This window comes from Myotis brandtii, unplaced genomic scaffold (assembly GCF_000412655.1).
Source record: "Myotis brandtii unplaced genomic scaffold, ASM41265v1 scaffold633, whole genome shotgun sequence".
Lineage (NCBI taxonomy): Eukaryota > Metazoa > Chordata > Mammalia > Chiroptera > Vespertilionidae > Myotis > Myotis brandtii.
The window spans coordinates 3,701,936-3,717,603 of record NW_005370423.1 but is presented as its reverse complement, the minus strand read 5'-3'; the positions used below and the strand labels follow the sequence as shown (position 1 = coordinate 3,717,603).

General features: G+C 51.0%; 1 protein-coding gene and 1 long non-coding RNA gene across 3 annotated transcripts in view; one reads left to right on the top strand and one right to left on the bottom strand.

Annotated features, from left to right (window-relative positions):
- Window positions 1-7,326: 7,326 nt before the first annotated feature.
- Window positions 7,327-15,668, bottom strand: part of ITFG1 (integrin alpha FG-GAP repeat containing 1) — a 44,975-nt gene continuing 36,633 nt past the window's right edge. Inside the window, exons 12-17 of the mRNA XM_014528430.1 lie at window positions 14,573-14,616; window positions 14,151-14,229; window positions 12,380-12,504; window positions 11,710-11,792; window positions 10,256-10,373; window positions 7,327-7,664 (exon numbers count right to left, since the gene is read on the bottom strand). Coding sequence (XP_014383916.1) covers window positions 7,605-7,664; window positions 10,256-10,373; window positions 11,710-11,792; window positions 12,380-12,504; window positions 14,151-14,229; window positions 14,573-14,616 — 509 coding nt within the window. The 3' untranslated portion in view covers window positions 7,327-7,604. The remainder of the gene's footprint in view (window positions 7,665-10,255; window positions 10,374-11,709; window positions 11,793-12,379; window positions 12,505-14,150; window positions 14,230-14,572; window positions 14,617-15,668) is intronic.
- On the top strand, window positions 10,380-13,270 carry LOC106723731. 2 transcript variants are annotated; one of them, XR_001359443.1, is made up of 3 exons: window positions 10,380-11,080; window positions 12,071-12,144; window positions 12,666-13,270. It is a non-coding gene; the product is annotated as an uncharacterized LOC106723731 (long non-coding RNA). The 2 variants fall into 2 exon arrangements; XR_001359442.1 differs by lacking the exon at window positions 10,380-11,080 and having other exon boundaries at window positions 12,025-12,144.

Sequence of the window (15,668 nt, the reverse complement as noted above, 5' to 3'; positions counted from 1 at the left end):
CCACATGTGAGCTGCTTGGCCCGCCTGCGAGCACTGACCTATGACCCAGGAGGTCAGGGTGCGATTCCCGGTCAGGGCACAGGCCCGGGTTGCTGGCTCAACCCCCAGTAGGGGGCGTGCAGGAGGCAGCCGATCTGTGATTCCCTCTCATCATTGATGTCTCTCTCTTTCCCTCTCCCTTCCTCTCTGAAATCAATAAAAAAATATTTTTAAAAAATCTATAAAGTTGCTTGCAGGCAGGGAGGCTCGCACATGCTCTCAGCACTTACTGAGTGTTAGCCACGTCCCGGAGGCAACGGTAGCTGCTGGGAGCATCCCTGCCCCAAGCAGCATCATCTGTGCCTGGCTGACACACAGTAGGACCTCCAGCGTATCTGTCCCACCAGGTCTCATTAGGGACGATGTCAGGCACCAGGAAACCTCCCAGGTGGTCAAGAAGGCTCTTTCCTTCTCTCCCTCCGAGAGGCAGAGGAGCGAGTGTCCGCAGGGTTTGCTAGTGAACATACTTGATCCCAGTAAGCACCAAGGCAGCGGTTCTCAACCTGTGGGTCGCGACCCCTTTGGCGGTCGAACGACCCTTTCACAGGGGTCGCCTAAGACCATCCTGCATATCAGATATTTACATGACGATTCATCGCAGTAGCAACATTACAGTGATGAAGTAGCAACGAAAATAATTTTATGGTTGGATCACAGCATGAGGAACTGTATTTAAAGGGCCAGAAGGTGGAGAACCACTGCACCAAGGTCTCCAGCCCATGGCTGTGCCCAAGGAGGGGTCACAGGTGCATGTGTGGGCTCACCCATCACCCGCCGTCACATCGAGATGGCAACGTTTACAAGCCCGTTCCACAGACACAATCCAGGGCCCACGGGGAGACCAGCACGCACGGAGAGTCAGCCCCGAGCACAGACGCGGGTGGGCAGCGGGACTTGGGAGGAAGGCGCCGTCTCCGCTTCTGCAACACGACAGGTTCCACATGCACAGTGGCCCAGGGAAGGGAGAAGGTGTGTGTGATGTCATCGGTGGAGGGGTGACACTTTCAGAGGAGAAGGGCTGGGGGTGGCGAGTGGAGAGGGGAAGAGGGGAGGAGGGGAGCGTCCGTCTGGGGGAGTGTTGTGCTTGGAGGCAGTGGTTACGGGGGACGGAGGTGGGCTTTGGCCGGGAGACCCTGCTGGACCGACAGGCAGCGGAGTCTGCTCTTGATTGAGGAGGCCAAAGGCACAGGTTTTCACAGGGGAGGGTTCAGTGGCAGCGAGTTCAGGCTGTAACAGGAGAGATGAAAGCAACCGTAGTAATTTATTTAAGAAAATATGTTTATCAATGTCAGAGAGGAAGGGAGAGGGGGAGAGAGAAACATCCATGATGAGAGAGAGTCATGGATCAGCTGCCTCCTGCATGCCCAACACTGGGGATCGAGCCTGCAACCTGGGCCTGTGGCCCAACCGGGAATTGAACCGTGACCTCCTGGTTCAGAGGTTGGCGCTCACCCACTGAGCCCCGTGGCCGGGCCCACTGTAGTCATTTAACAAGCACACGCACAGCACGTGTCCATTCCGCCTCGCAGCTCTTACTGGTGGTGCCACTGTGACGGAACCTCAGCGGGCTCTTCTCCTCTGGCTGGGGAGCAGCCCCCCGGGGAGGGACTGGCTGGGAAGCAGCCCCCGGGGAGGGACTGGAGCAGCCCCGGGGAGGGGCTGGGAGTGGTCCCTGCAGCTCCCTGGGGGACGCCTTTCGCACGGACTGTGCGAGGGCAGCAGCGTGTGGAGTGGAGTTTGCAGGGAGGAGGGGAAGCACAGACTGTGGCCGAGGCTGCGGAGAGGCCATATGCTCCCGAAGCGAGAGGCGAGCCCTGCACATGCCTCTCAGCCGGGGGTTCTGGATCCAGGTGCCTTTTCCCGGAAGCCCACCAGGAGCGCCCGGTCTGTCCCCGCTTACCTGCCAGCGCCCCAGCACGGGCTCCTGGCCTCCTGCCCGCTCCTCCTGGCACAGGCCTAGCCTCTGCGGCTCCTCCCAGAGTCCCGCGCCCGCAGCACATGGTTCCCGCCCCCCAGTCTCTCCTGCGGCCCCAGGACGGCCGTCTGCTCCAGTGATTGTTGCTTAAACCTGTTTACTCGCAGCCGAAACGCAGGCTGGTTCAGTGGGACAACATGAAGCCATCATGTTAACGTGGGGAGTCCTTTCCTTTAGCGTTTCCCACCCATGGATGCCTGGTTACAACAATACAAAGGGGGTCACTTCCCACACAGGTGAAAATACGTGTGTAGCTACTGTAGTTTAGTTGTCCCTGCTCGTTTTTTAAAATATATTTTTATTGATTTCAGAGAGAGGAAGGGAGAGGGAGAGATAGAAGAATCAATGATGAGAGAGTAACTGATCGGCTGCCTCCTGCACACCCCCTACCGGGGATCCAGCCCCCAACCCGGGCCTGTGCCCTGACCAGGAATCGAACTGTGACCTCCTGGTGCGTGGATTGATGCTCAACCCCAGAGCCCTGCGGCCGGGCTCGTTGTCCCTGTGTTTGAACTTTATATGAAGAGTATCGTGCTGTGTATCTTCTTACGTGTCTTGCCTTTTCGCTTAACTTTATGAGATGAACGTGGTGCCCTGACCGGGAATCGAACTGTGACCTCCTGGTGCGTGGGATGATGCTCAACCCCTGAGCCCCACGACCGGGCTCGTTGTCCCTGTGTTTGAACTTTATATGAAGAGTATCGTGCTGTATATCTTCTTACGTGTCTTGCCTTTTTGCTTAACTTTATGAGATTAACGTGGGCATGCGGTTTTGTGGAGCTGGATGTCATTACGTGTCACGGCTGCACGGTACGTCATTGCGTATCAGTCCCCCGAGACGGGCATTTCGGCAGCCGGTGGCTGTTGGCCGTTAGGCACGCCCCTGTGTTTGAACTTTATATGAAGAGTATCGTGCTGTATATCTTCTTACGTGTCTTGCCTTTTTGCTTAACTTTATGAGATTAACGTGGGCATGCGGTTTTGTGGAGCTGGATGTCATTACGTGTCACGGCTGCACGGTATGTCATTGCGTAACAGTCCCCCGAGACGGGCATTTCAGCAGCCGGTGGCTGTTGGCCGTTAGGCACGTTGCCGCTGTGTTTGCAGTCGGCTCTCCACAGGTGTGGCATCCTCAGATTCAACCAACTGTGGGTCGGAAGTACTTGGGGAAAATGTTGTTTTTTGCCGACTTACACTCTGTCGTTGGGCCTGTGATGGTTGGGTCCGTACTGCCCACGTACAGCCTTTCCCGGTCATTCCCTAAACATCACAGGATGGCAACTATTTAGGTAGTTTTAGGTCTGACAAGTAACCTAGAGATGACTTAAGGTACACAGGCGGATGTGTGCAGGTTGCATGCAAATACTATACTATCTATAATAATAAAAGCATAATATGCTAATTAGACCGGACAGCCGAACATCCTTCTGGACAAAGCCACGGTGACTTCGAGGGCCGAGTGCAAGCAGCCACGGCGTCCGGCAGCGGCAGCAGCCAGCGTCGGGGTGACGGGGGTGGCACCTTCCCCTGATCGGTCCAGTCGCCTCCCGCAGAGGGAGGCCAGACCCCGTCAGTAGGACATCCCCTGTGGACTGTGAGAGGGGGCAGGCTGGGCTGAGGGACCCCCTCCAGTGCACGAATTTTTGTGCACCGGGCCTCTAGTTTTATATAAGGGACTTGAGCATCCACGGATTTTGGTATCTGGGAGGTGGGGGGGGGGCTAGCACCACTCCCCCGCAATACCAAGGGTAGATGGCACCCCTATACCCTGGTGTACATGTGCAAGGATTTCTGTTGGTGTGGAATGACAGGATACAAAGCGTCAACTTCAAGCAAAAGGAAGAGCAATCTCTGCTTTATGAAGCCCCACTAAGGTGGGTAAGATTTCTCTCGCTCCACCTCCATTCCAGCACTTGGTTATTGCCAGCTGTTCTACCACTTGTCAACCTGGTAGATAGATGTTTAGTGGCATCTCCATGAAGTTATCCTTTAAAATTTCCTTAACAGTCAGGTGGAACACCTGTGTAAGTGTACTCCAATCGATCAAACATCTCCTTTATCGGTTGTGTTGTGACTTAAATAAAACGCCACTCCCTATCCCAGGGTCATGAAGTTATTTACGTCCAAACACTACGAGCTTATGCATTTGCATTTCACATCGAGGTGCTTGAGCCACCCGTCTCTTCGCTGACACCACACTGTCTTCGTTACCGTCATTTCATCTTAAGTTTTTATACCTGACGGCAACTTCTTGTTCTTTTTCAAGAGCGTCTGGCTGCTCTTGGCCCTTCGCATTCCCACGTCCATTTTTGAAACAGCTCATCAAGTTCAGCAACATCAACAAACCCACTGGGCATTGAGAGATTTGACGTCGTCACCATACGTAGTGGTGCTGTCCATGAACGTGGTTATGACTGCGTTTGTTGAAGATCTGTTTCATGTTCCTCAGAGGAGTTTCACCGTTGGCCCAGCAGACACGTGGTGGACTTTGCTACGTTATCTGTAGCTCTCCCTTCGCTCATTTCTGACATTGGTTATTTGTGCCCTTTTTTCCCTTTTTTTTTGTAGGCACAGATCTATTAAGACACACATTGCAAGCAGAATGGCATATCACAGCCATACAGCTAGTAACTTACACAGTCCGTAAATCATGGCTGACCTGGACATTTACTGTCCTTTAAAGAAATACGGCGATTGATGTAGTGATGGGGAATTATGTGTTACGGGAAAGGGAGCCTTATATTTTGGTGATGTAGGTAAGGAGCACAGAGTGGTCCATACTGATCGATGGCCGAGCATGCTACCCCGGTACAGACAGTCCTCGGTAATGTATGTTTGCTTACTTATACCCAAGGGTTTTGAAAGTGCCATCACCAGCCCTAACTAGATATACTATTGGCTTGTTTATTTCAAATCCATCTCAAATCGGGGGAAACTATAGGTAGGAGTAATTTTATTTAATTATTTACTTTTAAATATATATATTTTTAAAAATATTTTTATTTATTTCAAAGAGGAAGGGAGAGGAAGAGATAGAAACATCAATGATGAGAATCATTGACCGGCTGCCTCCTGCACGCCCCCTACTGGGGATCGAACCCCCAACCCGGGCATGTGCCCTGACCGGAATCGAACCCGGGACTCTTCAGTCCCCAGCCAACTCTATCCATTGAGCCAAACCGGCTAGGGCATAGGTAGGAGTAATTTTAAATTCGAAAGTATGACTGTTGCTCTCAGATTTTCAATCCGAGTTTAGATGTCCCAAGTGGCATATAAAATGTTCCCTTTTCTTTTCCTTCATAGAGGCTCCTGGGGCAGCCTGTCACCAATGATTGGTAAGTGTGGGAGCATACAGGCCCAGCCTTCTTATTAAAAAAATATTTTTATTGATTTCAGAGGAAGGGAGAGGGAGAAAAACATCAAGGAATCGTGGATTGGCTGCCTTCTGTACGCCCCCCCCCCGTGATTTCAGAGAGGAAGGGAGAGGGAGAAAAACATCAACAAATCGTGGATCGGCTGCCTTCTGTACGCTCCCCCCCACTGGGGATGGAGCTCGCAACCCAGGCATGTGCCCTGACTGGGAATTGAACCGTGACCTCCGGGTTCATAGATTGATGCTCACCCACTGAGCTACGCCGGCCGGGCAAGGCTCAGCCCTCTAACCTAGCCTGGGACCGGTTAGGAGACAGGGGAGCTCATCCTATCTTGAAACTCAGTGTTGGCTCGTTTGAGGCCTCCAGTGAGAAGGCACTGGCTGTTGGACACAAGGCCAGTTTCAGCTGCTTTTTTGAGTCGCTCTAGCTGTTTGTGAGGGTTACCATTTACTGGCTTTGCTCCTTCTTGGAGGTCTTCTGAAGGACAGAAGGAAAATTATTTTTTAAAACATGGACTAAAACTCGTTCTCTTGCAGTGACTGTCAGAATCCACTGGGTCGGTGTAAACTGAAGGTTCACGATGGACTCGAGTGGTCCTGCGTTTCCTGATCTCGCAACACGCTGCTCTGGGCTTCCCTGGGAGGCGGCTACCTGTGCAGCCCGCTCCTGTCTCTGTGCCGGTGAGAACCTGCCTGTGGGTGCTCTTCCCAGGTGTGCGGGTGCTCCATGCGGCGAGGGTGCCTGCCTTGGTCTCTCTCCAGTAACGGGTCCCGCCTTTCCTCGGCGAGAGTGGGGAGGGGAGGGCAGTGTGTAGAAGCTGTGAGCTTTCCGCCCGAGGCCCAGGAGGGAGAACCGTTTTGGGAATCCGCTTTTGAAAAGGCATCACGGTTTTTTGCGGGGTAGATGGGGACACAGAAAGGGCGGGTCCATGAACAGCGTGCTAACGGCCCAGCCGCTTCCTGCTCCAGGATCATCGCTTAGACTCACGGACATGCCTGGCGAGGACTCAGGCCGGAACGTTTATTAGGAAGACACGCTAACATGCTTAGACACACAGAGCCGCGCAGACACGTTCTCGGGGACCCGCAGGGAAGAAAACGCCATGAGGGCAAAAGTGACCGTTCTCAGGGGACTTTCAGTTTTAGAGCCGCCGCATGTCCATTTCACCACAGACAACTGTGGGGGCTGCTCCGTGAGCTCCCCACGCTCGGATCTGAGCCTGTGGGAACTCGGGCGAGGTGGAGCCCACGGAAGTTCGCACGGACGTGGTGTCGGGAGGTGAACCTCGGCTCCCGCGAGCGCCGGAGAAGGAAATGCGACTGTGGCCGTGGCCTCCGGGTGCGCCCGCAGCGGCTCCACCCGGAAATCCACGCTCTGCGTGGGGAGGGGTGAAGTTTCAGGGCCGTCCGTTGGTGGAGGGCACCGCCATATCTGTATTAATATGAGCACACACACCCTCTAAGATAGCAGCCACCGGGAACTTAGCTTTTCTGCATGTGATTCCTGATGCCCGGAAATAAGATTCTGGGAGTCTGTGCATTTTGATGTCAGTGTGGACGTCTAAGGAAAGTACCTAACGTAGCAATGACCCTGACCGCTCACGTTGTGCTGGGCGCTGAGCTCCCGGCAGATGCCCTGTCCCATCAGACGCTCCTGGGGGCCCCGCTGACCAGCGCCCACCCCACTGATGACCAAGGAGACGGCTCTGGGGCTAGGCATCGGCCACGTTCCCACCGCCTGTGAGGCTGGGACCGGGGCTAAGGCAGCCTGTCCCAGCGGATTCCAGAGCCGGATCCCCAGCCCCTGTGCTGTTTGCCATCAGTGAGGCCCCGACCTGCCAGACGGGGGGCAGGTGGGTAACTTCACCTGAGAGACGCTCACAAGAGTGTATCGTTGGGGTGAGAAGCGAGACCAAGTCAAGCGGAACATAAACCCCTGCTCATTTAAATAGTTTATTTACAGGCTTTCCCGTCACCATCATTCTACGAGGATTATAAACACGGACACAGCGCATGCACCGCCCAGGAAGGAATAGACTGCTCGGCACAACCCCAGACCCGCCCGCTGCCAGAGCTCCAGAGAGACCGGTGCCTCCGGCCGGGACCGCAGCGCTCCCCCAAATCACAAAGGACGCGTCGCTTATAAATAATGTTCACCCCCCTTTCCTGTCTCAGCCAAACCCGGCGTTTCCGTGAATCCAGCGAGCGCCGGGCAGGTCACATGGCGTCGAAGTGAAACCGGTGGGCTTCCTGCCGCTTCTCTCTGTCGTCCGCTTTCTGAAAGAGACGCAGACCCGGTTATAAACGCAGGAAGTGGCAGCAGACGCCTTAGCTCTGGGATAAAGAGGTTCATTTAGAAAAGCCTCAGCAGTGGACGGACACAGGTGCTTCTGGAACAGTCTGTGCCCGGGTTTGAAGCTTGCAGGAGTGATTTTCTACGTACTGAGCCACACTGACTCTAGCAGCCAACAGGAGCTGTTCCCTAAACGCTTCCTTTTGATCGCGTAGCATTTATGTGAAAGTCGGAGTAAACATGAGGTTCTGTAAGGACGGAACAGCGATCACATTTCTCACTCCTGCCCCTGTCTGATGTTAGTCAGCGAATCTAAGTCATATTAAAGTATATTCATTATTTTGGGGCTACCCTATTGATTTAGCAGCTATTAATTGACTCTGTTCCCAGCAAAGTACTGTGCTTGGTACTTTGAGGGATTAAAAAGACCCTCATTTTTGTATTTTGTTCTCAAGGAACTTAAAGCCTAGAAAGAAAAAAGCCTAACATACTGCATAGGATTTCAGAATAAAAAGTGAAAAACGTGCCCAGCCGGTGTGGCTCAGGGGTTGATGATCGACAGATGAACCAGGAGGTCAGGGTTCAATTCCAGTCAAGGGCACAGGCCCAGGTTGTGGGCTCGATCCCCAGTGGGGGGTGTGCAGGAGGCAGCCGATGGATGATTCTCTCTCATCGTCAATGTTTCTCTCTTTCCCTCTCCCTCCCTCTCTGAAATCAATAAAAACATATATATTTAAAAGTGAAAAATGCTGCCCATGTCCTGAGAGAGAGAGGACTTTAGCTGAAGCTGGCGGGCGCGTGTGGAAAGCAGGGAGCCCGGGTGGGTGAGTGGTTAGGAAGCGGAAGGAGGGAGCAGCCAGCGTGCGTGCGATGGACGGGAGGCAGGCAGGGCACCAGGGCCCGTGGAGGCAGCACAGGTTTGTGCATAACCCTTCCTTGCGCCAGGCGGCATGAGGGCGGGAGCCCAGTGTGTCGACCGTCATCAGATCCCCGAGAAGCTAAGGGAATGGATGCCTCGGTGTAGGTGCAGCGCTCGGGGATCTCAGACCGCAGACCGCCCCCCGACGGTTCTGACCAACTTCGAAGGCCACCCTGGTCTCGCTCCTTAGTTGCTCTGAGGATGAGCCGACTGCAGCCCTGTTATCACATTTCTCATGTGAAAGGAGTGATATTTTTGAAGAGAGAAGCCATGAGCATTTACCAGACAGGGGGCGTGTTCTCTTTTTCATCAGTTAAAGAACAGCAAAGGCCCGGGCGGTGACTTCAGTGAACGTTTAGTAACTGATGGTTACATCTTTCGGGACACGAAGGAGCCTTTTTTGGGAAAACACTGTAGTTGCTCTGAGGATGAGCCGACTGCAGCCCTGTTATCACATTTCTCATGTGAAAGGAGTGATATTTTTGAAGAGAGAAGCCATGAGCATTTACCAGACAGGGGGCGTGTTCTCTTTTTCATCAGTTAAAGAACAGCAAAGGCCCGGGCGGTGACTTCAGTGAACGTTTAGTAACTGATGGCGGGCATGGCAGCACCATGGAGGGTGGTGAAAAAGGAAATACTTTCGGGACACGAAGGAGCCCTTTTCGGGAAAACACTTTGTGACCTGCTAGTTACGTACTTATATTCATGTATGAGTAGGAATGAGCCTTTTCAATTTGCATCTAAACCGCCACTAACTGTGGTCGCCGCCTGGTCCCCTCATGGGCGCTGTGTGAAAACCTGCATATGTGGAGTTTTGGTTTTAATTATTCAGGCTGTTACACTGAAGCGCCGAAGTCAGTTCAGTGCAGAGAATACCTGACAGAAGGCGGATGGGCCACTTCAGCTCCTCGCCCGAGAGCTGGGGCCCGCTGTGAGCCTGTGGGCTCGATTCTTCTCAGGGAGAGAGAGAGAGAGAGAGAGAGAGAGAGAGAGAGGAGACGGAGAGAGAGGAGAGGGGTCATCCCCGCAGAAGGCCGTCTGCGGCTCTCCCAGGAAATCATGAACACTCATCAAAAATGATGACCATTGTTTCAGGCTGTTAGGAAATTGTTTCCAATTAAATTTTTTCCATGTACCTGGTGACGTGGGGCGATCACTCTACCACTATTGCACAACATCAACATTTTAAAGTAAATCGTCTCCTGTGATCTGTATGACCTGCCGAGACATAGTCCCTTAAGGGGATAAAGCAAGTCTCAATAAGGTGACATTATGGCTCTGGCCAGCATGCCCAGTGGTTAGAACGTTGGTCCAAGCACCGAAGGGTCGAGGGTTCGATTCCTGGTCAAGGGCATGTACCTGGGCTGCAGGTTTGATCCCTGGACCCGGTCGGGGCACGTGCGGGAGGCAACCAATCGATATGCTTCTCCCACATTGATGTTTCTCTTTATGTCTTTCCCTTCCTCCCTTCCACTCTCTCTAAAAGCCAATGGGGAAGATGTCCTCGGGCGAGGATTAACAACAACAACAACAAGACATCATGGACAGAAATGGAAAAATCAGAAAACCTTACTCATGTCACAGGCCTAAAATGCGGTGTTTGAAAGAGCAGCCTGTTACTTAACCAAAGCGAGCGTTTCATTGGCGCGCACGGACCTTCTCCTGCCAGTGCAGGATGCCGATGATGGCCAGGATGAAGATGCAGACGCCGATGAGCGCGATGGCCGTCAGCAGGACGATGTTGCTCGGCGTGAGGTACAGCTTGGCGCTCCAGCTGCCGATGCAACGGAAGAGTCAGAACGACCGTTTAACTTAAAGATACAATTCTACCGAGACCAAAAAGCAGGACAGCTTATGAGTGAATCCACTCATTCATTCAAGTCACTCCCCCATCTGTCCATGTGTTACCAACACACAGAAGCCACTGCGTTCAGGCAGGACTAACCATGCTGGCCCTGAGGGGTCAGCTTTCACTCGGCGGGCCTGGAGTCGGGCCGCTGTGACATTTCTCCTTGCTCCTGTGGACACTGCTCTGAGGTACATTTGACAAGGGTACTTGGGACAATGTTAGGCGTTGCTTTCACATCCTGCTTGCCTTGTTAATTCGACACCTTGAACTCTACGCCATGTAGCCACAGGATTTCGGTAAGATTCCATATCATCCTTTCTCGGGCCTCTGCTCACAGAGGTACTACGACCAACTAAGACAACCACGTGACCAGCTGGTGCAGAGAGACGGTTTGTGGGGAGCTTGGGTCGTCCCTGCGTCGCGGGGGAGGGCTGACGCCCACGCGGACGGGAGACTCCTTACAGAATCACCCGGGTCGCTCTGCGTCAGTGGCAACAGGCAGACTTTAGCGTAAACAGAAGCAGGTCTTTCTTGTGACACAGCCCACAGCCAGCCCCTGCACAGCCCGGGAGCCTGAGGCAGGTCTATGCAGGGGGTGCTACACAAATCATTTTTGTTCTCCCCCAAAAGAGGTAATGGATATATTTTCATTTTAGAAGTTTAATAAGGTAAGATGGTTCTATGAATGGCAAGTAGCGACTGACTTATTTGGGGCTAATTAAAATTTATTGATCCATAAGTTAGTCTCTAGTGAGTAAATCTCAAAATACGCCTCAAAGTAAAATCAATTTGGCTTTTATTACATACGTAAATCTGGAAAGAACATTTCTTCAGAAAGAACAAGAGAACCATGAGGAACGTGGAGATTGTAGAGGAAAGCTGTAACAGTTTTCCAGAAGCTCAGGAGAGAACAGGAACGAGCTGAGGTTGGCTGCTCCCGGCCCGTCACCTGACTACTGTGGATGTAACCCTGTGAACGCTTTTATGAAAAAGATCGCTGCTTATTAAAAACCCAGCACCCTGACATGTTAGAATTTACAGCTCGTAAACTGAGGCCTGATTTATTTAGGTGGAACGTGTATAAACTCCTCATTGTTAACCTGCTGGTTTTCGGATAAGGTTTAATTTGTCTGCATAGGAGCACCAGGGCTTCTGTGTGGGGTGTGCAGTCACGGGGTCTGCGGGGGCAGGGGGGGGAGGAGTGCAGTGCGGGCCCCCCTCCGAGGGGAGCACAGCAGGGAGGGAGCGCAGGCGGCCTTACCTCCGAGGCATGTTGTGCGGGTAAGGAATGACGATCAGCTGCGAGTTGGGGATGATGGCAGTCCACTCCTGCTTCCGCACCGACTGCAAGGAGGAGGGAGGACTCAGCATCTTACACTCTCTCCTCTCCACGAAGGAGCGGACAAGCGCTCTCTGGCTTCATGGAGCCCTGGGCACGGGAAGCTGCATCACATGCGGAGCCCAGGCAGGGCTCCCTGAGGCACAATGTGTGTGGTCTTTCAGGGAAGGGTCGCATTTCCGCCTCCCGGTGCTTATGCGCAGCCGTCACCTTCACCCTGAGGCACAATGTGTGTGGTCTTTCAGGGAAGGGTCGAATTTCCGCCTCCGGTGCTTATGCGCAGCCGTCACTGTTCCCAGTGCTGGTACTGAGGCGGGAGCTCAGAGCGGAGGGAGTCCGACAAGCACGTGAGACTCGGTGAGTGAGTGAGATGGCGAGGAAAGCAGGCGAGGGCCAGGGGTCACGAGGCTTATGGCGAGGAGGCGGGAACTCTAGCTTCCCATTAGGACGTGCTCCAGCCAGGCCACTACCAGCAATTCTCTTAGCTCTTGATTTGAATCATTGCAATTCAATTCAAGATTCTGAATTCAAATGTTTGGACAGTGAATATTAGAATATAGGCTAACTGTAAACAAAACGTATTTGTACTCACCTTCTCTCCAGATGGACGGGGAATCCCGACATAAAGATGGTCGAGGAAATTCGCACTTCGACCTAAACCAAGTACATTGTAGGGCAGCTGGAGAGCTAGATGTGCCGACTGGCTGAGTTGTCCAGCTACGTTTATTTAAAAAAAAAAAAAAAGACACCTTTGGAAACAATGCTCATCAAATATTAAAATGGTAAACTGTTAAAAATATGAATAGAATCTCATGAGGCGAAATCTTTCGTTCTAACAAGTCTGGCCCTACAGTTTCTAATTTTCTTTGATTTTTCAGACTATGTCTGACTCACTGCATCTGTGCAGACGGGATCTCTAACTGCTGAACAGCTGAATGAGCTGCAAACTTTCTCAGTTTCTCACACTCTCTGTGTTATGTAAGTCGTTCATTCACTCAGTCATCCGATTTCTGTCCTTATACCAAAGGGAGGGATCAGCTGCTGCTTAGAGGTATCTGCGTCGTCCCTCCGTCCCTCCCTCTTTCCTTCCAGTGAGAAAAAGTCACCATCACTAGTTAAGTCCCGCCCCCCCTGCCCCCACTGTTGACGTGGCTCTTCCTGTCAGATCTTTAGTTGATGTGAGATTAAGGTAAGGGGACAATTCTTGCAAAAACTCATTTTTTTCAGAGTGAAATCATGTCATGGATATTCCAGAGGGCATTCTAGCTTTTTCCATTCTCTTTTGTTACCGATTTTGACACAAAAATAAGCCTGAATAATGTTTGCTCAAGCTAAAGAAAGATAATACCAGCGAGTCCTGGATGTTCTGGTTTAACAAGCATCTGAATTAAAATGTAAAGAAGTTAATTTGTTCAAACTGTCTATATCCTCATTTACGTTTCCTTGACCAACATCGTCTATTAAAGTGTTTGATTATAAGTGTTTGTCAATTTCTCCTTGAAATGTGAAAGTTTTTGTATTATGGGATGTTTCTGTGCGGAGGCAGGAGCAGGACTGGGCGTTTAAACGTGTACAATTAGCTAAACAGGAGACTCACTGGGGTGCACTGCTGTGAGGCCGTCAGATACAACCAGGAGGGCCGGACAGTGAGTTCTCCCATATTCCGGGTCCATAAACATGGGGAATAAAAGCAACTCTGCTGATGCTTCTTCACGGCGAGGCCCCTGGCGTCTCAGAGAAGCACTGAGAGGTTACGGTCCTGTTCTTCCTTAGAGAATCGGGACGATCACAGTTGTGTTTACTGCGATCTGAACCCCCTCTCAGGCCGCCAGCGTCTGTCAAGAGCTCACACCCTTCGCTTAGTCTTACTTGTTTTTTGTCTGAATTGCATTTCCCTTTATTGTTGCTTCAAAAGTAGAGCTAGAGTTTTTCTTTATGATCATATATCATATAGCCCCATGTAATATTCTAGCTTCTATTCCACTAGGAAAAAACTAAGATTACTTTAGGTTGTAGATTGGATTCCTAATTTTTATTTCTTCTGAGAGGCGCTTTGCTAACTAATTTACCACTTCACAATTTGATCAAGGTAACTCTAGTAATTTCTCTCAAACTCTGCTACTTCAACTGAAGAATCGTGTAACAATTTGGCTTCATCACAATCGGGAAATCTGAGGAATTAATATATTTGTCATGAGGAGCTTCTGTGATCTGCTGATGAGCGTCCACAGAAAGACTAAGTGTGATATGAAGGGGAAGGTTTATGAAGCGCGTGAAAGCCTGCTAGCTGTTGTTACCAGCTGACTTTGCCAATAGACTGACTGCAGGGGTCCTGTGTGTTGGGAACTGGTGCCCGGTCTTACCCGAACCATTTTTCGGATATCCATTTGCATCCACGGTTGTGTACATGATGTAAGGGCCAGGCTGGTTCACGCCAAAGGGCTGCAATAAAAAAAGAGTTAAGCCTGGGGCAGCAGCGAGTCATCTTGTTGGACATCTAGGAGCTGATGTTGTCTCTCATATACGGGTCAGCGTCCTGAGCAGTTCTCCCCAGAGAACGGTCACTACTTGAAGGCAGGCAGCCCCCCGAGAAGCCCCGCCCTCAGCATGTCTGCATTCCCCGGTCTGGAGCTGCTCTGTGTGAACAGCCCTACCAGGCGGGACTGTTTGTTAAAAACAATCTTCAGAGTGCCGATCTGACTGTAACCTATGACAACAATTTTGTGTGCATCTATTTTCATGCAAAGAATTTCTCAGAAATATTTACAACTGAGAGTTTACTTACTGTTATCTTACGAGGACAGTCATTAGAACAGAGGCCACTAAGAACTGTGGAGAAATAAAGAAAAGGCTATTTATTATCCTATATAATAAAAGCATACTATGCAAATTGACTGAATGGCAGAACAACCGGTCGCTATTTCGCGCACTGACCACCAGGGGCAGACGCTCAGCACAGGAGCTGCCCTCAGTAGGCTCAGCCAGAAGCTGGGCTCACAGCTGGCGAGCGCAGCAGCGGTGGTGGGAGCCTCTCCTGCCTCCGCTGCAGGTGGAGAGTAAGGAGCGAGAGGGTCCTGGACTGTGAGAGGGCACAGGCCAGGCCGAGGGACAACTCCCCTCCCCCCCCAGTGCATGAATCTCGTGCACCGGGCCTCTAGTTACTGATAAAATGTAAGCTTATATTTAAAGAAAACTCTTACTGTTTAACCTAAAATCTATTAATATGCTCTTTCGGTTGATAATCACACGCAGAAACCAATTCATTTCTTTAGATCTGAGTAAATTAAATTTTTGTTGTTCACTTTACACCAGTGTTTCCAAAGCCTTGTGAAGCAATCAGAATGCGAATCTATAGGTGCGATAATTCTGGTTACATCAGCTATAGCTACTGTGGGTTTTATTTTCCAACTGGTTAGCTCCATTTCAAGGATGACTTGGAATCTGACAAAAGTGCCAAACGCAAACCAATTAAAATGCCTGCTGAGAAAAACAAATAGAACATTTAGTTCTTTATGTCTCAAACTAGACTTTTCCCATTTATATAGTCAAAGTTTCTGGTCACAGATTTTGGGCACGTTTGATAACTGTTATAGAAAACATAACTATAAAATAATTGATGAGTCTACCATACAACAAATATACAAAAATAAAGACACATTTATTCTATAATCACCCAAAAAGAGAAGGCGAGAATATGTGAACAGTCTTTCTAGGAGCCACCTGAGTATGAGACACAGCTGTGCTACTGCTGCTGCAGGTGCGGTGACGCCGTGTAACAAAGCAGACACATGCTATTACGTAAACATCCTGTGTGTGACGAGTGAGAGAGCTGACAGTTCCGCTCAGCACGCAGGAATTATCTCGATAATAGTTAGGAATGT